Raw genomic sequence first — 22321 nt, 5'->3', positions numbered from 1 at the left:
TGTCTTTATGCGTTTAGTGTTTTACACTGTGCTGTGTGATATCATCCAAAAACCAAACCGTCAGCTAAGGCTAAAACTAATTTACCGTCAATGTTAGCAGGAGACTAGCTAGCTAGCATTAGCTAATATTGAAGACAATCTGGCGGTCAGCTCATTTTAGTTTTTACCGTGCACATGACACCAGAGGGCGTAGTGAAGGGAGGCTTCATTTTGATTTTAACATTAGCTGTTTGAGGATGCACGCAAGGTATGTGGGTAATCTTAGCTATCTGTTTTTGTGTCAAATTCAGCGTTAAGTGCGTCGTTGCACTTCGGTCTTCGGTCTTAGCATCAGGCTATATTGCACGAGCAGGGATGCCTTATTTTAAGAGAAGGGGCTAGCGGCTGGACCGAAGAAAACATCCTTACCGTCTCCGCCAGGTTGCTATTGTCCTGTAAACAAAGTGGCTAGCTAGCACAGTTAGCATCAGCTGTTCGGTCAGCTGGAGGACTGGTTCGCGGTGTTTGCTCAGACCTGGAGGTGGCACAGGCGGCTGTAACATTAGCCCAGCCGGATATCTGCCTTTTGTTACCGCTGCACCTCAAGAAGAGGCTGAAAGCTGCTTCGGCTCACGGATTAATGAGCAGTGAGCAGGCTGCTGCACACTGGAGACTCTGGCGAGGTTAGGTGGGGTAGCGTTGCTTCAGATTTGGTTTTTCCTCTGTAGTTAGCCATTCACCTGTTATGTAACACTTTTAGGCTACACGTGGATCAACTTCAGGTGCCTCATCTCTGCTCTTCAGGGTGTGCCACATGCGTCCACTGACGCTTCATCCTGTGATGTTACAGCTAGCTGTTAGTGTAGCCATGATAGTCAAAATGTTTACATCAACTGGATTCCTAAACTGGAGCAGCTAAGAATAGACACTCGTGATGAAGCATAATTACATAATTAAACACATGTTCACAGTGGGATCATTAACTAGCAGCAGATGTGTCTTTCCTCCACAGCAGAGGGATGTGTTTTCCTTCCTGTTGGTCAGCCATTGTCAGCTCAGTGGCCTGACATGCTTATTATAGGATGCTTTCATCGCCCTCCACTTAAACTGATGAGGCTTCACCATCAGTTATTGGGGCTTTTGCATCCCAGTGAGTGTTGCTGAGTGAGGAGGCACCCTGTGAGCCTACTAATCCGCCCACTTATTTCCTCTGCAGGACAAGAGAGAAGTGTGAGAGCGCCGTGTGACAGGTGATCTTCCCAAAGTTGTGCCTGCTGGATTGGGCACACTGAGTGGGGGTGTAAGGGTGGATGTTTGTATGGATGTGCTTGACTGCATACAGATTTAGGAGCCTGACCTGATGGAAAAGAGAGACAGGAAGCCGGGATATTTTGCCAGGTAAGGCCCCCTGTTTGTGTTTGTTTTGCATTTTATGACAGTGTTTTACTTCCTGCAGCAAAACTGATGTTAAGGTCTAACATTTAGTTCCCATTAATCTGCATGTTTTCATGTCTCTAGTCTAATTCGATATTAGTCTGATAGATATTGTGATTTGTATTTTTTCCTTTTTAAGTAACCTCGAGGGGCTAGTTGAGTCAATTTTATCCCCAAATCAATGATCACAAAATTGCCTCAGAATGTTTCACAGTCTGTACAACATGCCACACCCTTTATCCTTAAACCCTCGATTAGTAGTTGTAGTACTAAAAACTACCATAAAAGGCTTTTTAATCGATGAAACAGAGGAGGGATTCCTATTCCAGGATGGACCCACAGACATGCATTGGATGTCACGTACGCATAGTTCACAGGAATGGCAATAGTTGAATTTCAACATAGAGAAACAGAACGGAAACAAAAGAATTCTGACATTATCTCAGACATTATAGCTGCTCAGAGACCCTTTCATTTTAATTAATTTTGTGAATCATGATACCATTTTTTGTCTACAATAATGTTACAGAGCCCTTGTAGTCTCAGGATTACTCCCAAAGTGATTTTTGAAATATATTAGAATCTAAAATGACTCTCGAGTTACCATGAAGTTCAGTGAATGATCCGGTTTAATGGGCGAGTTACCCAAACAGATAAATAAAGATAAAGATAAATAAAGAAGTGACACTGTGTTTTTTCCACTTGTGCTGCATGTTTATTTGTACCTTGACATTCTGCTGTCATTCCCACCTTTTTTGAGTCTTGGATCAGCACTGTTAAGTCTCCTGCCTCTGAGCTGCACCCAGCTCTATGCAGCCCCGTATTATCTGAGTCATGCGTCAGAGTTCTCGCAAGAATTGGCCCACTGGGGTGATGTTGACTTTAAAATTGGATTTCGGCAGCATTGTGAAACATGATAGCAGGATAATGTGTGGAAAGAGGTTTGTCACAGCTACGGTGCACAGATTGACAAGCAGTCAGCAGGTCCTGAACAAAGATCGACCCTTTCTTTCTGACGTCTGCTCAGATGAGATGTGTTATCAAAGGTGTTTTAGAGAGCTAAGTGAATAATGGCAGTGGATTAACACGATTAAGGGGTGAACTACTGTGTGATGTGGCTTGAATGTGTCTAAGAAGCCTGAACACACGTTCTTGTTCTGCTTCAATTATCCCATCCACGCCTGGTCTATTCTATATAAATAGCATATCATAGGGTGAGAAACACAACATGTTTTATGTCTAAACACAGTTAGAAAATTGCTGAAAGTTAAATTTGCATGTGAAAATTAAGTCCTCTAGATAAAACCATCATTTCTACCCAAAACCGGATAAATGAGTTAATTATGGATTAGCAGTAGTCGTGTGATGAGTGTGCTGTCGAGTGTGGACTTGTGATGAATGTGTGAGGTAGTGCAGTGTAGCCTGATGGCCTTTATCCTGTTTTAATATGCCTACAGTTTGTCTTCTTTTAATGGTTTGGTAGTCTTATGTTGGAAATATTACATCAAGAAGGGAAATTATTTTGAAATGGCGTCACATTTCAGTCAATCTGTAATTATTAGGTTGGCAGTGCATTTAATCTTCACGGGGTGAGCTTAGTTAGAGGTGGTGTTTTCCTGCAAAGGGAGTGTGCAAACCTGTGGGAGTGAGCAGCAGAGCAACAGTGGAAAGGTCTAAGGTGAATACATCAGACTCATGCAGACCTTCACTACTGTAAAGACCAATAGCCATGCTGTTTCTGTGCGGATAGAGAGTGAAAATGTCAGGAAGAAAAATCAGCCTTATCTCCCAACACAGCCGCTGCTGTAACATGTAGCTGTGCTGCTAGTTGCACCATATGCTGCCTCGCTTCCTGACAAATAGAGCAAAGGCCACTGTGGACTGGAGCATACGCATTGTACGGTGCCAGTTAATATTGGCTCCTCATCGACTTTTTCATGCTTTATTGTTTTACAACAGTGAAACTGTATCATAAACTGTGTCATTAGACGGATTCAAATGAAGTCAAAATACAAAACACGAAAACAAGTATTCACTCCATTAACCTGACATATGACAATATACAGCATTTCAAGAAAATCACAAAATGATTTAAACAAAGATCAAATAACAGTGTGACAAGTAGGTTTGTCAATTTCCTGGAAAAACAAACAAATCTGCTACAAGGTTACTGAGAAGTTAATGGCATAAAAATGGAAATATGACAAAGTCACCTAGTGAATGAGGCTCATGGCAACTGTGAAGGAGCTACAGAGCTCCACGGCTGATTTGGAGAGACGCTGCACATGAGTTACCGGTCGCCTTGGTGATTTCACCAGTCGCAGCTTAATGGCTGTTGAGAAAACACCCACGACATCCTGGCGGGTGTTTGTCAGGAGATATGTGGCGCACTGTGAAGCAAAGCGGGCCCACGGCCTGATGAGACCCACATTATGCTTTGTGGCCGTCAAGTATATCTTTTGGGGTTAGAAACACACTGCTCAGTGTCCGTCATGAACCATGAACCCGGCAACATCTGCTCCTCCATGAAATGCATCCTGTCAACACTGTTTGCACTTAGACGTCACAGAGTTACAACATTAAAATCGCACCCACTTAACTAATTAATTTGTATTTTCATTCATCTTGTTACCTACAGTATTGTTCTTTGTCTGTCATGTCTGTCAGTGGATACGCTGGTTACAAAATGAAGGTTTAAGGAGACGGAGGAAAGGGATCTTCAGTAAGATGGAGGTCTGAGAGTGAATTAGACACTGTGTGAAGCAGACTGTGCTGTTGAGAAAAGTCTTGAGCTCACTGCCAGATGTGTGCTGCGTCAGTTTAAGTGAGAGAGTGACCTGAGGCTGTGGGAGAGGCCTGAACTCCGTCTGTCTGCAGCCTTATCGACCCACTCTTGCCTTTCCATTAAGGCGCGTGAACACTTAAAACGCTTTTCTTTTTGCTTTTCTTTCATTCTGCCTTTGCCTGGAGCTATGCAGGGCCACGCTGCCCTATCACTAAAAGCTCCTGATAAATCAATTTGCTCTTATCTTTTTGTAACATACACACACTCCACACTTAAGGATAATGCACCTTCTATGAGCCCCACCGAAAACCTTAAGTGCAACACTAAGCGGTGATGCCACTGCACATGAACCCCAACTGGGTCTGGAGATGCCATTACATAGTTCTCTCGCCTATCAATGATTAAACGGGGAAAGTCTAAGAGGAAAATATGTCTGACACAGCAAAGTAAAAAGAAAAAAGTTAAAGATCAGTACAACAACTTTGAGCACAATAGCAGCACCTGGAATAGAATTATAAAACTGGATGGTTTTAAAGGAGGCGTTGAGCTGTTAATGTTGATAGTTTTTATCTGCTAATGCTTTTTAAAGAACAATCTTCACCCACGCCACAGCCAGGCAACACTATGTCTGCCTCAAATGAAGAGTTGTAAAGGAAGTTAGGTTTTATTTTCCATCTCATGTTGAAGTATTCCTTAGTCAAACAGTTGGTGCCAGCGGCTTAGATCAAATCCCCTAAGGGCATATAGACCTGTGGCTCGACTTCACTTCACCGGCTATGAAGGGATTCGAAAAGCTTATGAGGAGGGAGTTAATGGGGGCTGTGGAGGACTCTGTAGATCGCCACATAGAAACAAAGAGGGGTTAATGACGCAGTTCTTACCCTTCTTAACCTGATGTTTAAACACATCTAAGGCTCCTCTGCTTTTAAAGTGGACATGAAACAACACGTTGTGTTGCCGATCCGCTCCACCTGCTGTTATAGCAGTGTTTAGATTTGGGAGGTTTTATTTCTAAGGGGCATGGAAGATCGGTTCAGAGGAAGTTCACCTCCATATTTTTATGTTATAACTTGCAGAAGTTTAGAAGAAAGCCACAGAGAAAAAAGCTGTCAATGTTGAGCCATGTATCATAATTGGCAATTCCTTCATTATGTTAAATCCTTCATTGTAGTCTGTGGGACTCATCTGCAACACTGTGAAAATGAATGAAAAGTCATTACCTACAGCATTCAAATCGTTTAGGTATATGTGCCTGCACACATGTTTGTCCAAACATTAATCCCAGCCCATGATTCTCACTTAAGTGATCAGAAAGCTGTGATTTCTGTATTTTCCTCGTTGAGCGAACATGTCCGTCTCCTCTGGCATCCCATCAGGCTGAAGAGGCGGAGGCAGCTCAAGCCGAGCCAGTCGGAGAAGAGTGTGAATGAGCAGAGCCCGGCGATCATCTCCTGTCCAGACGTCCCAAATGACAGCGACCCCAACAGGAAGACGGACCCACAGAGAATAACGGCAAAGCCACCTGCAGGCTCAGGTACGACCTCACAGGAAGAGTGTGCACTTTGATAGCTCGCTGTCTTATAGAGGAATTATTTGAATAAATAGCACTCCGAGATGTAAGAGCCTACTATGAAACTTCAAACTGCTTGTTTGGTGTTATCAGTATACTAAAAGGTTGATTTATACGTCTCCAGTCAAATTTTGCTGTATTTACACTGTAGGTGTATAATGTTGTAGCTATGTAGAATATATGAACACCTGGAGAACTGTGGCCGCTGTGCTTGGGGTGCCAGTTCTATTCGTTAATAATCTGATTATTGGGGTCTGAAACTAATGAATGCAGGCATCTACAGTTTGAACCTGTGTAGTCATGATACACCATTATGGCAATTATAGACCTTGGTGTTGTGGCTCCATTCACAGCAGAAAGAAATCAGGGCAAAATCAAACATGCCCACTACTACAATACTATTCAGGCTTTGTCATCTTAGCAAAATGTGTTTTTCCATTTTTAGAGAAGCTATATGCCACCATAGTGGCATTTGTATTACTGTCCACATTGATTTTATTCCCCTGCTCTGCTATCTGAAGTGATTTTCCTGCCTGCCTGATCTGCAGCACAAGGCTCCTCCGCACTGGAAACGATCTCTGTGGCTTCAAACAGGAAGTTGCATAACCTTTTTCCTGTGCTGTTTTACAGTTGATGATGACATTAACGTTGACGTGTTCGCACAAGTTTGAGCACCAACATTAAAACACAATAGAAATATTATCATGAATAGGATGTTGGCATCTTTGCCATCAATATAAAGACTTTTTTGAGGGTTAGGATTTTTTCAAACATAAGATAAAATGGCTGAAATAAGCTAATGATAATAATAATTTGATATCAATTGAATTGTGTCAGTGGGCTGTTAAACATAGTGTGTAGATTGTGAATGACTAAAAGAAATTCTTTGTTATGGACCAGTGTCAGTGTAAAATCATTGTCAGAACATATCTATAGCTTCACATTTGCCCAACAGTAATCTCATTATGACCACAGCTCAGACTCATGTGTGGGTTTAATCGATGCTTTCAGGTTTCGCATGACTTTTAAGATGAAACTCTATAACCGGCGATGCTTGGTAGCAAACCACTTGTCACAGCGCAGTATGAATTCAATGAATAAGCAGTTTTCACAAAAGTGGCAGCGCCCTCGCCTTTATAGCTCGGCACAGTGAAGAGCAGGCGCAGCCGGAGTCTGCCCGTCTGCTGCTTAGTCATGCCCTCTGTTTCCATGGAGGAGCCAGCGGCAGCAGTGTAATTACACGGCCAGGGAGTGGTACGCTAATAGCTTCTGTGTTCCTGAAGAAGAAAGTGCTGACTGTGGAACTTTACTACAACAAGGGTCAGATTGTTTGTGTCTTTTATGATAACTGCTTCAGCGTGTGTGAGACAGTGTTGTAAGGCTGGATAACGTGACAGGACAAACGAACACCGGTGTCGTTTCAAAAGGGAACCGCACACTGTTTTTGTTTTTACTGTTAATTGTAGGAACTTAGAATCACTGGATTATTTGAAATATATGTCAATAGCAACATATAAATTATGAGATGGACAACATGAAACCATATACTGTTTCTTACAAGGGTAATTGTGTTTTTTTCTTATGAGATTTTTTCCAGTTTGTTGTTGTCCTCAGTCTGCAAAATCCCCTTCTCCTTTTCTCTTTCCCTTTTAGATGATGGCTGTCAAAGTAAGAATCAGGTTAAGAGGGAGAAGAGGCGGCCACCAGGGACAGTGGAGTTCACTGTGAGTAAATGGCAATAACATTAAAGTAATATACTGGCTTATTAGCAGAAAGGTTGCAGCTTGCATCATGTAGTTTTTTGACCCTGTTCCTTTTTTAGAAAATGTCTGAATGAGTTCATCTCTTGTCACAGGTGGGACCTAATGACTCCCTCAGCAGCATCGCACTCAAGTTCAACGTCACCCCAAACAAGCTGGTCCAGCTGAACAAGCTCTTTTCTCGCAGCGTCTACCCGGGTCAGGTGAGAACCTCGGCACTTCCTCAGCCCCCTCGTTTTTCCTCTGGCTGGCTGACCGTAGGTTGTCCATCGTCATTATTGCAGAAGCTGTTTGTCCCTGACGTGAGCCAGTCACAGACTGACCTGAAGTCTCAGAGTTCCTCCGATCCCTCCTTCACAAATGGCATGTCAGAGAGCGCATCGCATGTGAGTAAAAGCAGACTCCCAGATTTCTATCCAAATCTTGACTATGAATCTACCAAAAAAAGCACTAAATTATGTAAAAGACATAGGTTACAGGTAAATCCACCTTTTATCTTAGTGTTTGTTTGATTTGGGGTAATTGTATCAAGTATATTTTACTTCAGTGTCTGTTAAAACACCAAGTAAAATGGGCGTCCACATTCCACACATTGGTTAATTTAATGATATGACGAGGCAGTCTTTGAATGAGTTCAATCTTTTTCCAAAATTGTCCATCAACAACAACTGTATGTGAGACAATCATGTTTAAGGCAAACTATGGCTCTGGTTCTACAAAGTATCTTAGTACGAGTTTTATCTATAGTATGAGTGAGCAGTTTTCTCTGCATGCGTAAACGATTTTTGCAGTGGAGGTTACTTTTGGACACTGCGTTATTTTAAAAAGTGCTTAACAAATGTGGGTCCCTGGTGGCCTAAAGTCAAAGAAAACAGACACCACATGGTGATATTACTAAATAAAAGCATAACATTCAGGCCTCTGATCTGTGGTTTTAGGATGACGTTTCAAACTCCAAGTCCATCCGGCGTGAGCTCTCACCAAACTCAGAGGACGAGAGCCCGGCGACGGTTAAATTCATCAAGATGAGCTGCAAATACTTCACTGATGGCATGGTAAGAAGCCTAGAGAGTAGGATGATAATAAGGGACTTATCACAATCAATGCTGAAACACCTAATTTCTTAGTGAATCAGCAAATTAATCAGTGGCAATACTAGTAATCGATTTATGGTTTCAGTCATTTACTAGCAGAAATATTGATTATAGTAATTAAATATTAATTGATAGATTTTTTTCCCCAGATGATTGGTGATTGTGGCGTAGCTGTACTGTTGTTACCCCCTCCTCAGTGTGTTATTTTGCCGTTGCAGGGAGTGGTGGGAGGCGTGCTGATTGTGACACCCAACAACATCATGTTTGACCCCCACAAGTCGGACCCGCTGGTGATCGAGCACGGCTGCGAGGAGTACGGCCTGATCTGCCCCATGGAGGAGGTGGTTTCTGTGGCGCTGTACGACGACGTGTCACGCATGAAGCTCAAGGATGCTCTGCCATCGTAAGAGCCCCTAAGAGTTCGCTTTCCTCATTTCACTCTTTTCTAACGGTTCTCCTTCCAGTCCTCAGCTGTGATTCCTCATTTCTTGTTTCTCCTTCCAGTTCCTATTCTTGCTTTTGTCGAAAGTAAAACTGTACAAAGCTCTTTTGATTTCCAGCACTTTTCATATTTTCTTCTTTATCACATCTCTGTTTAATGTTTAAGTACCTTTTGTTTGTATATCTTGTCTAGTTCGGAGTTAAAAAGCTCTCAGATCCCAGTTCTAGTTTTGCAAATTTTTCATTTTAATTCTGTTTTTCATAAATATTTCTATTATTGATTCATCACATGTGTTTTGTTTTTTAAGTTTTGTATCATTCTCACCATTTATAATTTCTGTTGGACCTTCTTTTTTTTGTTTTTTCCCCCTCTTCATTTTCATCCTCACCTCTGGTTATGTGTGATCCCCCGTGGCCCCACAGAGACCTACCCCAGGATTTGTGTCCTGTGTACAGGCCTGGCGAGTGGGAGCAACTGCCATCAGAGCGGGATCTAAACCCCTTCAGCCGTTATGAAGCTCTGGATCCAAAGCGACCGATCATCTTGGACGACATCGAAACAACCCTCTCAGAAACTGGTAACATGTCATCCAGCGCCCATGTGTTGTGAGCCACACTCTGAAGCACTGAATGAAATCACTCTAAAATGTTTTACTTTTACCTGTTTTTCTATTCACAACAAGCTCTTGTTGTTTCCGCCTAATGAATGTCAGTGGCTTGTGAATTTTCAAATTCAGCTCTGTGACCAAATATTAAGTTTATCTCTCTATCATCCGATTTCCTTTACACATCAGTTTACGGACAGTTAACTATTAAACATAGCTGAAACAATTTGTTTTGACAGTCAAGTCATTGTTTAGGTCATTTTGTAATCAAAGATACCAGAAACTCACTGGTTCCAGCTTTTCAGATCTGAATATTTTTTGGTTTTCTCAGTGATATGATATTAAACTGAGCAACTATGAGTTCTGGACTATTTGTAGGGTAATTATAACAGGCATTTTCTACAATTTTCTGTATTGAACAAATGATTATTCAAAACAAAATCTGCAGATTGCTTGGCTGATACTAAAGACGCCTTGATAAAATGTCCCGCTGTTAAACAAAAAACTGTTCTGTCTTCTTAATACCAGGGAGCACAGAGGGCGAGCAGACAGAGAAGTCTCCGTCAGACGAAGGATTCACAGAGTTGGAGCCAACCGTCAACGGGAGCACCGAAGAGGCGGAGGGGACGTCCTCCAAAACGCCCAGCGTCATCAGCAGGGACCAACAGGAACTAGGACCCAGCTGCCCAGTCCAGGAAGACTGTCAGGACAAGTCGATGCTTGGTCAAACTAAAGGGAAGCTGGATGATGAAGAGGATGAGGGCGTGGCTCAGAACAGCTCCATCGAGGATGGAGAGTCGATACAATTCTCTTCAGAGACTGAAAAACAGGGTGATAAACCTACGAGCCAAGAGGTCACTGAAACCAAAGACATAAAACCTAAAGGGACCACAGAGCTGCTAAATGGTCCGCATGATATAATGACTGGCGCACTGGTGGACCAAAACAGGAAGTTGAGTCTGAAGGAGGCTTCAGAGGTTTGTGGGAGCTCGAGTCCAAAGAGACAAAGCCCAGACAGACCAGCAGGTGGGGCTGAACTCAGTGAGGAGGAGAGACGGAAGAAAACCTACGAGGCAGAAGTGAAGTCATGGCTGCTGGAGAGGATGCAGGCTCCAATAGAAGGTAGGAATCATAAAATAGACATCGAAACAATGCGTAGATATAGTTATCGTAGTTATTGTACATCTTGCATATTAAAGTCAGAAACTGTTCTCTCCCTGTCCCCAAAACCGTCTTCAGATCTTGGAATTAAGCCACAGCGTTAAACTAACCAAACTCTCATCCCATTCCCTACAGACATGCTGTTCTCATCAGAAGAGAAGAGTAAAAACCCGCCTATGTTCCTGTGCTTCAAAGTGGGAAAGCCAATGAGGAAGTCCTTTGCCTCTGGGATGACCTCTAGTCCCGCGCACTCATTTGGGGGCCGCGGGAAACAGCCAGAGTACTGGTTTGCTGTGCCACAAGAAAGGTGAGAGGATGACTAGCTCATTACGTTAATGAATACACATACAGTACGTCATCGTGAACTGATCTGAAAAACAAGGAATCTGGTGTTAAACTACATACTGTACTCTGTGTGGGTGTGTGTTCCAGGGTGGACAATCTGTATGCATTTTTCGTCCAGTGGTCTCCGGACGTGTATGGGAAGGAGGCTCGAGAGCAGGGCTTTGTCGTGGTGGAGAAAGATGAGCTGGACATGATCGACAACTTCTTCAGTGACCCTGCATCTTGCAGCTGGGAGGTGAGCTCAGTAGCAAAGCAGGAAGCCCGCTCACATCCCTCTGTTTGCATCACAGGATAAACACCATAACGTTGCGTTTCTAATTTCTAATACAGATATAAATAATGATGCCGTGTTTTTGCACTCCATGTATGACTGATGCCCTGTTTTGCAGAGGCGGTGAGGTCTTTGTGTCATTGACATCTCTTCAATGTTCTCTTGCTCATATACTTATTTTGATCCAAGATCATCACCATCGATGAGGCTAAGCGAAGGCAGAGTTTCGGCAGCTGTGACGGGGACGGAGAGTCTGTGGATGCGCTGCCCATGCTCAGTGATACCAGTGATCTGCTGCAGGACACGCACATAGAGAAGGTAACTTTTTCATTTAAACCACATTAAGTGAGCCACTTACTGACAAGAAAATGACTCAGATTTTAGGAAGAAATATGCGACATACTGATCAGTACATCTAATTACAATCTGATGATCTGTCTGCCGCGCAGCTCGCCTGCCGCTTGCCGGCCCGGGTGCAGGGTTACCCCTGGAGACTGGCCTACAGCACTGTGAAGCATGGCACCAGCTTGAAGACTCTGTACAGGAGCCTGGCAGACGTGGACAGTCCTGTGCTGCTGGTCGTCAAAGACATGGATAACCAGGTGGGGGCTGTTTGTAAATGACTGGCCGATAACACAGTAAGTGAATGGGAGTCAAACAAAACGACCATCAATCATCAGCAGATGGTCTGTGGGCTCGATACACAAACAGCTTTTTATCAGCAGAGAAACAAATGAAAAGAGGCGATATTATTGGACCCTTATTGTATTAGCTACGTTTTAGCTGTGACCAGCAGCTCTACAGCTCGCTGTGTGACTGTCCTGAACTTTCTTTTTTTTTTTTGTGTTAAACAACTTGTTCAGTTATGGCCTTTTATGTGTGTGATTTTTAAAAACTTCTGATTTTGGCGACTCCTTGCAGTGGTATCAAAAAATACACCAGTAAAAACAAACTTCCTATAATCATAAAAACTCACATGGGGTTTTTAACTAAGAGTTAAAACAGTTCAAACCTGTTTTATCTGATCTTTTCATCCTTTAATTGAATCTGACTCTTCTCTCTATTATATACACATTTATTAGATATTTGGGGCGTTCTCGACTCATCCCTTCAGAGTGAGCGAACACTGCTATGGCACAGGAGAGACGTTCCTCTACAGCTTCTGTCCTGAGATCAAGGTTCGTACTACATTTGTTTAAGTAAGCTTTAACTTAATTCCTCAAACGGCAACATCAGACATGGTTTGCTCTCTGTTTTCAGGTGTACCGCTGGACGGGGGAGAATTCTTACTTTGTGAAGGGCAACACTGATTCTCTGCAGATGGGAGGAGGAGGGTAAGTTCGTCTACCAGCTACGCAGCAAATTTGGAGCCTGTTTGTGCACGTTTTCTGACTCTTTGTCCCCCGTCCCCTGCAGCGGGCAGCTGGGTCTGTGGCTGGACGCTGAGCTGTACCGAGGCACCACCACCAAATGCGCCACCTTCAACAACCAGCCGCTCTCCACTCAGCAGGACTTCAACATCCACAGTCTGGAGGTCTGGACCTTCGAGTAGCCTCACCTGCCTCCCACTACTTCTATGTTCACTCTCCGCTCCTTCAGCCCGTCGAACACCGACTCCCGCCACCCTCCTCCCTGACTCACTGCCCCACACTGACACTAAATGTTCTGGGAGAGGAGACAGAAAGCAGCCCGTGCAGTCGTCACGTTGACTGAAAACAGAAGGAAAAGTCCTCTGTGCTCTGTTTTTGAGGTGGGTTTGATCTGCAGGTAGGTTGGCCAGTTCACGTCTGGTTCATCCTTCCTTCAGAAGTCCGGGGAAAATGTTGCTCCCGGTTCATTTGCTGCCTTAGACATCCATCTCCAGCTTTCCCAGCATGCAGTCTGCCTTACCACCATAAGCTTATGAGGAGAGAGAGGATGAAGGCTGCTGATGTTACTGTTTTTCCTGAAAAGAGCTGATTTTAAGTGTGTGTGAAAGAACAAGGTGTCCCATGATTCTGTAGGTTAATTTGTTCAGAAATATTGGTTGATGTAATTTGTATGTTTGGAAATCTACAGGATTATGTACTGAGAAGGTTTTGAACTTTATTTTTCTTTCCTTTTTTTAATGACAGTGAATTTCAAACATTTAGGAGGTGGAGATTCCAGGGAGATTTTTGGATCCTCTGCCATTAAATTAACTCTCAGTGCAGAAAATATTTCTAATTGTTTACACTGGAAGTGTTGCACTTCCGCTGAAGGCCGCCTTGTTGTCTTATTTTGAATTTTAGAACAACTGAATGAGAATGTCTCATTGCATTTCCTCATAACTACACATAATGTTTTCTCCCTCCGTACAATCCAAAAAAGCGGTAAAGCCAGGAAATGTTTGCAATGACCAAATACGTTCTATATTAATTTGATATTTGTTATGTGCTCATCATATTTTATAAAAATATTTTAGATTTTTTTTATTTTTACATTTTGTTTTTACAAATAATGCTCAATTGTTTTTTTTTTATTGTACTTTTTATAGAAATGTTGTGTTAAATATTTCTGTTTCTGATTAGGCCCAGCAAGCACTAGAAATGACTGTTTTGACCATCAGTATTGAATTCATATCGCACACTGCCTAATTTTATATCTCTGATTTTCATTTGTGGTCACTGTTGTTCACAGTCACAGCCAGTAGAAGTTTAACATGTCGGCACTTTGCACCACAGGATTGATCGACGGTTCGTGCTGTGTTGTTGCCCTTGGTAATTAAGCTTTTTTTTTTTAATGTAAAATTGTTACTGAATGTTTGATTACCACTGCAGGAGGGATGCTTCCTGTCCAACCACAGGTTAGCCTGTGCGTCACTTCACAATGGGTGGAAAAAGGGATAGTCTGTTTTTGCACTCTGGTATGCCACTAACTACAAATTCAGATCTACTAACATGGAAAAGTTATATCCTGCGTATCCAACATTGCATGAATATGCAATACCGCAATCGTCCGACACCACTGTTATGATAACCCGCCATATTATCCACTAATGCCAGTTATCGCTTCATGTGAAAATGAGCTTTGTCGTCTTTAGCTGTTCAGTGTTGTAACTGTGAATGCTCCCCAAGTATTATTTCTTGTGAATCCAAAACTGCTGTGTTCTCTGATATCACTAAGGATCTATTTATTGTGTTGTTATGGCAACCACATTTAAACCTAAATAAATGTTAAATACATACATATGTGATAATGGCTCATGTTGTTTATCAATTCAATTCAATAAATTTTTTTGCCATATGTTCAGATGAAAAGTTTCACCACTCAATGAAATTCTTGCTTTTCCCTTTTGCCTTCACTGCTGTTTCAGGATTAAAAAATAGATATAAATAGATAACTGGAAGAATAAAGTAGATAAAAAGGTGTCCTATTATTGTAGGGCAGCTAACAAAGGGCTAATTCACTGCCATCAGGTTACAGTGAGACCATGGATGTAAAAAGGGGATGTCATCATCCTCTCAAAGATCACTGATTGCGCAGATGAATCACTCGGTGGACTAGAGTTGACTCGCATGTCCAAATAAACCAATCTAAATAAAAATTACAGGAAGTAATTAAACCGACTATCTGCAAAGAAGACGAACAAAGAGGTCTCACTCAGCCTCTGTTTTCAGGCACATATACAGCACGTTAATAGTCATTTACCACAAATACATTAAACTATCCGCAAGAGGAGAACATGGTGTTTCTCTGCGTAGTTTAATGTTCATTTTCTGTCATTAAATTATAACCTCAATGAGTTTTCAGGCGAATGCATCTACAGGTAGAGATGCATAGCGCGGATTATCTGGGATTTGGAGGAAAAGTTTTTAGAAAACTATAGAGTGATCCATCCTCTTAACATAGACGATCTTCAGCATATTTGCGGCCGGCGATTTCAGGAAGAGAAAATAACACAAGATGAACAAATGGGAAACATGCAGGGGAATAGCTCAGACTCGAGTAGCAAGATGGTTGAAAACTGTATTTTCTGTTTGATAGCCAACGATCTGGACAAAGAAACGGAGGTCATTAAAAAGGTAAGAGATACTTTTAAATAAAGGTCAACCGGTTAGGGGGAGGAATCTAGCTAGTCTTATTTGACTTCCTATTAGAAAAGAGAAACACAATTGAATTAGTTCTTCATCAGAAGTGAATGCGGCTCAAGTGTTTCGGGTTTAGTTTTCATGGGCTAAAAAGATTCATATATTGAATACAAACTTTTGAACACATGTAAATACTCGATTCTGATTGGTCAGTTACAGAATTGTGCTGTCCTTTATTTCCATTTAATAGACTGTTGCCATGGATACAATTCTGACAAAATTATGTTTAGATTAATATTTTGTGTCAAATGATTGATTTCTTTAGTACGAAGCTGTGCAATAAGCTGGATAATGCTCCTGTATCACCCTTACACACATTGTTATGTTCTATATTTTATTTACTTTGACAAAGAAGTAATCAAACCAACATTTTCAAATAGAAGATCATGATAAAGTTGAGAACATAACTTGTTCTCGGTTGCAGTACAAATCATGGTGTGCTCTATGTGATTATACACACTCTCAAGGTCCATCAGCATGAACAGTAACAATATACACACCACTTCCAAACACACTCACCTGATACAGATCAATAACAATGACCACCAATTCACAGATCTACATGTAAATGTATGTGTGTGTGTGTGTGTTTCATCCCCTCCAACAGAACAATGAGCTGGTGTGTTTCAGAGACATTTACCCTGCTGCTCCTCACCATTACCTGGTGGTACCCATGGAGCACATACACAGCTGCCTCTCACTGCACCGGGGACACATCGGCCTTGGTTAGTTACACTGGATCAGTACCATCTACTGTTGGTAAAAGTACTGCAAACACCACTATTAGTCTTCCTTCTTCATCTGCTTCAGTTTAATCAGGTGATATTTAAACCCATGCTACCCGTAAGTGAACAGTGTTTATTTCAATGTTGTCGGGTCTTTACAGAGAAATAACTGAGTCGTGTCTCCAACAGTTAAACGGATGGCTGAAATGGGGAAAGCTGTGCTACGTGACCAAGGGATCACTGACAATAAGGACATAAGGTAGATGAAGACAGGTAGCGTGTGTGTGTGTGTGTGTGTGTGTGTGTGTGTGTGAGTGTGTGTGTGTGCTTCTTGACCTTCAACAAAACAGTAGGTTTAAAGGAATAGTTTGACATTTTGGGAAACATGCCTTTGAGTTTTCTGGGAGAGAGTCAGATGATGAGAAGAAGGATACCACTCTCATCATGTCTGTACGTTAAATATGAAGCTACAGAGAGGAGCCAGTTAGCTTAGCTTAGCACAAAGAGTAGAAATAGGAGGAGGCAGCTTGCCAGGTTCTGTCCAAAGTTACATTACATCTCATTCAATTCATACGAAGTGTAAAATTGTAGTTTTATGGGTTATTTGTCTTGTGTCTCTGCAAGGTGCAGCAACTTCCTGGAGTCTCCAATGGTTGCCTGGCAACCACTCATAGCCAAAAAATAGTCCAGCAACTATAAAACTGTCCTTAGACTTACCTGTCTTTGTACTGATCACAGCACTGATGTATTTTCCTCTGCAGCCTGGGGTTCCACCAACCTCCCTACACCTCAGTTGATCACCTCCACCTCCATGTGCTCGCCCCCGCCAGCCAAATCTCAGAGCACATACAGTATAAGTTCATCCCAGAGACCACAAATTTTGTGACTGTGAGTATCAGGACTAGAAATTCCCTCCTGAATAAAATCACGATGAATGAAATCAACAGACAAATGTGACTTCCTCCTTTGATCTTGACTATTTTAATGTCTTTTCTCTGCTCCTGTCTAAATGAATGATTTTCTTTTTGCAGGAAGAATATCTACTGAAGCGTCTGAAGAATGCTCACCCACAAGACAAGTATTATAGTGTATTAAAGTAAGAAGCTTTATGTGTCTCCCTGAGCCACATGAAGATGATGATGTTACAAGAACACTCAAACTGTGCAAGACTAATTGTAGCATGCAGTCCTGTATCATTGTGTTGTACACAGATACAGTATGTGCATATTTAAACACTGTGGATATCTAAATGCACTTATGAACAGTTGTATATATTGTTTTTAGGTGTTTGTGTGTGAAAAGTATGAAATGAATTATTTTTTATTTATTTTTATGGTCAGTAACATGAATTGTTTTTGTGCAGAATTGTGTGCATTTGCGTGCATCATGACAACTTGTCCTTTTGGGATTGAGGGGAATTTCTGTTTATTGCTTTACTACCTGCCTAAAAGTACAATATTTGCCTCTGAATTGTAGTTGAGTGCTGCAGCTAGAAGTATAAAGTATCAGCAAATGGAAATAAAGTAAAAATACCTCAAATTGTTGTTTTGTCTGTACCAGTGAGTTTGCGATACATGGATTAAACACACATTTATTAAAGTATGTATTCATATCATCAACAACTGTAATAATAAAGAGTCAAATTTTACTTGATTAAAAATACAAAGGTATATTAGAATCTAACTTTATTTAATGTACAAAAAAGTACTTATCATGCAGTGGCCTATTGCAGAAACATGTATTTCATATTATCGGATTATATGATATCAGATTATATGATGCATATATTTGTAATAGATGTAGTCATGTGTTCATCACTTTAATGTTGCTGCTGGTAATGTTGGAGCTAATTTTACTGACTTTTAGGTTTAAGCCTTATTAAGCCTTATCTTACCCTATAATAATAAGAATTTAGTTTATTATCAAATAAATGTAGTAAAAAGTACAATTTGCCTCTGAATTGTAGTTGAGTGCTGCAGCTAGAAGTATAAAGTAGCAGCAAATGGAAATAAAGTACAAGTAGCTCAAATTTATACTTAACGTTATGGAGGGCACATGGGCTCCCTGAAGGAGTAATGTGAATTACTAATTTACTTGGGTGTTGTGAAGGCAGCGGTGGAGCTGGTCGATGAGCTCTGTGATCGGCTGGTTGGCCTGACTCCTGATCACAGACACGCCCAGACATGATCGATACTCAGCTGTAAACTCACAATGAAGTGAGTCACTTGAACAACGCCGATGGGGACTCAGGGCGCCTCCGGGGGCGACGACTGTCCTTTCTGCCAAATAGCGAACAACCAGATGGACACAGAGATCCTGCTCAGCGTGAGTATTGAGACTTCATCCATGTCCGAGAAGTTCAGCAGCTGGAAACTCCACTTCCTCTGTGTCTCTGTCCAGGACGATGAGCTGCTTTGCTTTCGTGACATGAAGCCCGGCGCCGCACATCATTATCTGGTTATTCCCAGGACGCACATCAGCAGCTGTAAAGCTCTGCAGGGGGAGCACACACCTCTGGGTGAGGGGGACTCTGGTGTGGGAGCAGGCGGCAGTGCTGGTAACTCACACAGAAAGATCAGCCAGCAGCCTTTATTGGTTCCATGGAGAGGTCACAGTGTTTGACAATCAGTATACTCAAAAGTAGAAACTGACTTTTGTTGTCATTGACAATTAAAGACACTGCTCCATTTATACTGTAATTATTTTATTTGCCTACTACATTTTTCTGTCAGTTCGTGCAGCATTGTGTGGTTTATTTATTAAAAAACAGATATAGTGTACAGTTTTAATATATATATAATAATAATATATTCTTCTCATATTGTGTTTATTAAACTTAATTCTGGATCTGGTTTTCTGGTTTGTACCTGTCAGTGAAGCCAGAATTTGTCTTTATTTTTGTCAATATAAAGCGATTCGTTGTCCCTGAAGAGGTCATAATTATATGTAGCATGTCATAGTGAGTAAACTGTCCTGAGGAGCAGGAAGAACCTGAACTCTCATGCTCTCGTCCTCTCTTCAAAAACATAACAAAACTATAATGTTATTTTATATAAGACCTTCATGCCATTTAGATCCTCACTGAAAAGTGAAGGTGTACCTGAGAGTCTCTCCCTTATGGACCGACTGACAATGAGATGAGTGATAAACGATGCTTTGTTGATTTTACACTGTAAATATGCTGCTGTGTACTGCAGGCTGTGCTACTGGAGCACACTGATGCCATCTGTTTGTTAACAGTGGAGCGGATGGTAGAGATGGGGAGGAGTGTACTGGAGAAGAATAAAGTCCGTGACCTCAGTGACGTCAGGTAAATCATTCACCAGAGAGTCAGATAGGATGGACTTAGTTCCACAGATCTTTAATACGTCTTGGATGGTTTTGATTTCATCTTTTCCTTGCAAACCTTTGTTAGTTTGTTTTTCACTGAATCTATGCAGGATGGGGTTCCACCTCCCTCCGTTCTCCTCTGTTCCCCACCTCCACCTCCACGCTCTGGCTCCCGCTAGTATGATGACCTTCAGGTCGCAGCTTCACTACGGGCCCCAGTCTCACTGGTTCATCACAGTGAGTGATACTGTCATTGATCGGTGGAGACCGGAGACTGCTAGAGAAAATAATCCCATATTTGATTTTCACAGTGTACCATGAGTGTTTAATTATTTATTATTCATTACAAGAATAACGTAAATCACATAAATCGATCAATAACATTTTCCTTTTGGTGAATTTTGCAGTTGCATAAATAGTACTAAAAAGGCGTTAATACATTTAAACATTTGGATTAAAACAAAATGTTCTACTTTATTTTTATTTATGTCCTGTATATCTGCTATGTACACCGTACAAATGCTACGTATTTCTTTTAATGTATAAATGTCATTTATGGGTCATCTTCCTCTTCCTTGTTCTGCTCTGTTGCAGGCAGACAAAGTGCTCTCTCAGCTGAGGACTCGTGGCGAAGTCAAATGAAGAGTCTGAAGGTGCAACAGCCTCCTTCTATGTTGACACAGGTTTTTATTGTCACTCTGCTCTCTGTGTGCAATTTTAAATCAGTTTTCCATTTAACTTAACATTTGTGTGGTAAAGAGATAAAATTATTTATATTCCTCCAAGCTACTTGCTGATGTGGAGAAAAGTGGAACAAACACTCATATGTATTCTTCTTATTATTTTTTTTCTTATTATTATTGGTGGAAGCTGTAAAGGTTCAAACCTCCTAAGAATGTCATGTTGAGTAATTGAACATGGGAGAATTACAGCTGTTAGGATAATTTTTTTTTTAGGATTTTAGCTGTTTAATTACAAACCTTGAAGACTAACTTGAAAGTTTGAAAATCACACGTAAGAAATTATTTAATTGCACGTTTTTTTGCTATAATTTGTCAGTGTTTATCAGGAATGTCAAGTATACTCTGCACATTAATGTTTACTTGTTTGTTTGTGAAGATGAGGTGGATCAATCTAAACGGCTGCTTATAACTTTGGGTCATAACCCCCTGTGCAATCTTTCCTTTAACATCAATATGATGTTATATATGTACATAATATTGATAAATAATCTGCAGAAGCTCCAGATAATGGTCTCGAGGGTTGATCGGTCCATTCTCCTTCTTACACAATTCCCCAATGTGGGATCAATAAACCACAGCTGTCTATCTATCACAAACACAGGCTTGAGTGTGTGCAGCTGTGTATGATACCTCTTCAGTATTTCTGTTTACTTTAATGATCACAGGAGACAGTGGGTCCTAATTGGGCTCCTCGATATGATGTTGGTTTAGGTCACTTTTCATTAAACCAATTATTCTTACTTTTCATTTTTTTTAAATAAGCCAGTTACATGAATATCATTATGTTGAACATCATATTTTATAGTGTAATAATGCAAATGTGTTGGTTGTTGTTGTGAATGATTTCAGAAGCAAAACTGAAGCATCTACACTGTTTGTTTATTCTTTGTGTATATATTTGTGGTTCTGAGTAAAGTATCTTGACAATTACTGGATGGATTGCCATTAAATTTTGTACAAACCTTAATTTCCCCTCAGGATGAATTATAAACACTTTGGTGATTCCTCAAATTTTTATCAAGCTCCATAATCAGGTCAAATAACTAAACTCTTAGGTTAAAACAATCAGGTTTACATTATTTGGCCTTTTCTTAAATAAAGTGCTGTGTTACTGTTAAAAAACAAAGCCATCAATTCACCGTGACTGAAGATGCATCACTGCCTGTGAGCCACTTGATGTCAGTAGTGTAACTTTAATAGTTTTATTTAATGGAGGTGCTGGAAGCAGGGCCAACAAGCTCCTGATCCTTTTTTTAAAACTTTTTTTTAAACTAATTTAAGAATAATACAGGAGGAAACATGATCATGATATAATTTACCAACCAAGTCTTCCTCAACCTCCCTGTGCTGGTATTCAAGCCATAAAACTGTAATAAAGGGAGCATTTTTCTCATCATATGGAGTTTTACTACTCAATTTTAAAGAAATTGCGTAAAGTTAACGAGAAAATCAGTTTCCTTTGACAACCCAAGTTCACTTTACAAGCCTCTTAGTTCAGAGGAACTTGTGTTGGTTTAGTTTATATAGATATATGTCTCACACATGCACATAGAATACATTAACCATTACTTTTACAGCTCCTTTGGAAAAACATGAATCTCAGTTTAAGTGATTTTTTTTAGGTTAAATTGAGACAAAACTGCAAAGTGGATTAAAGATAACTAATTGATTGGATCTATTATTAAGCTGCAAGAACGAGGAGACGTCGGGGTAAGAACTTCACACAGAAATCTGTGGTGTACACAGGTTTGATATGGAGGAGATCCACAGAGGAAGATGATGATGAAGAAGAGCAGCAAGTGACACAAAGAAGACATGGGAGGAGGAGATTTTAAAAGACCTTTCTCACTTTGCCAGAATGGAAATCCGGCTTTGGGTGTAGTTCAGTTTCTCTTCAATCTAGTTTTAACCTTTGAACTTGTGGATTCATCAAGGAAAAACTATATTATAGTTGTATTGTTTTTGGACA

General features: G+C 41.0%; 4 protein-coding genes across 5 annotated transcripts in view; 3 read left to right on the top strand and 1 right to left on the bottom strand.

Annotated features, from left to right (window-relative positions):
- LOC139218319 (uncharacterized) overlaps window positions 1-22321 on the bottom strand; it is an 86388-nt gene that overhangs the window by 59504 nt on the left and 4563 nt on the right. The gene's annotated exons all lie outside the window — the stretch shown is intronic.
- On the top strand, window positions 193-14650 carry ncoa7b (nuclear receptor coactivator 7b). Of its 2 annotated transcripts, none has more exons than XM_070849489.1 (17): window positions 193-247; window positions 1196-1377; window positions 5575-5732; window positions 7422-7492; window positions 7624-7731; window positions 7813-7914; window positions 8467-8583; window positions 8841-9025; window positions 9520-9641; window positions 10197-10790; window positions 10965-11136; window positions 11262-11409; window positions 11635-11763; window positions 11895-12047; window positions 12528-12623; window positions 12706-12779; window positions 12862-14650. In XM_070849489.1, exons 2-17 carry the CDS (start codon window positions 1340-1342, stop codon window positions 12995-12997), a joined length of 2403 nt encoding a protein of 800 aa, XP_070705590.1. In that variant the 5' UTR covers window positions 193-247; window positions 1196-1339; the 3' UTR covers window positions 12998-14650. The 2 variants fall into 2 exon arrangements, with proteins under 2 accessions (XP_070705590.1, XP_070705589.1); XM_070849488.1 differs by having other exon boundaries at window positions 9487-9641.
- LOC139217500 (adenosine 5'-monophosphoramidase HINT3-like) lies at window positions 15379-17786 on the top strand. The gene is made up of 5 exons (XM_070848813.1): window positions 15379-15488; window positions 16162-16279; window positions 16469-16538; window positions 17041-17167; window positions 17311-17786. The coding sequence occupies exons 1-5, from the start codon at window positions 15387-15389 to the stop codon at window positions 17377-17379; spliced, it is 486 nt and encodes a 161-aa protein (XP_070704914.1). The 5' UTR covers window positions 15379-15386; the 3' UTR covers window positions 17380-17786.
- On the top strand, window positions 18514-20353 carry LOC139217501 (adenosine 5'-monophosphoramidase HINT3-like). The gene is made up of 5 exons (XM_070848814.1): window positions 18514-18604; window positions 18680-18797; window positions 19520-19589; window positions 19720-19846; window positions 20204-20353. Exons 1-5 carry the CDS (start codon window positions 18518-18520, stop codon window positions 20249-20251), a joined length of 450 nt encoding a protein of 149 aa, XP_070704915.1. The 5' UTR covers window positions 18514-18517; the 3' UTR covers window positions 20252-20353.

The sequence above is a fragment of the Pempheris klunzingeri genome, chromosome 18 (assembly GCF_042242105.1).
Source record: "Pempheris klunzingeri isolate RE-2024b chromosome 18, fPemKlu1.hap1, whole genome shotgun sequence".
NCBI lineage: Eukaryota > Metazoa > Chordata > Actinopteri > Acropomatiformes > Pempheridae > Pempheris > Pempheris klunzingeri.
The sequence above is the reverse complement of the archived record's forward strand: the minus strand, read 5'-3'. Positions and strand labels throughout refer to the sequence as shown.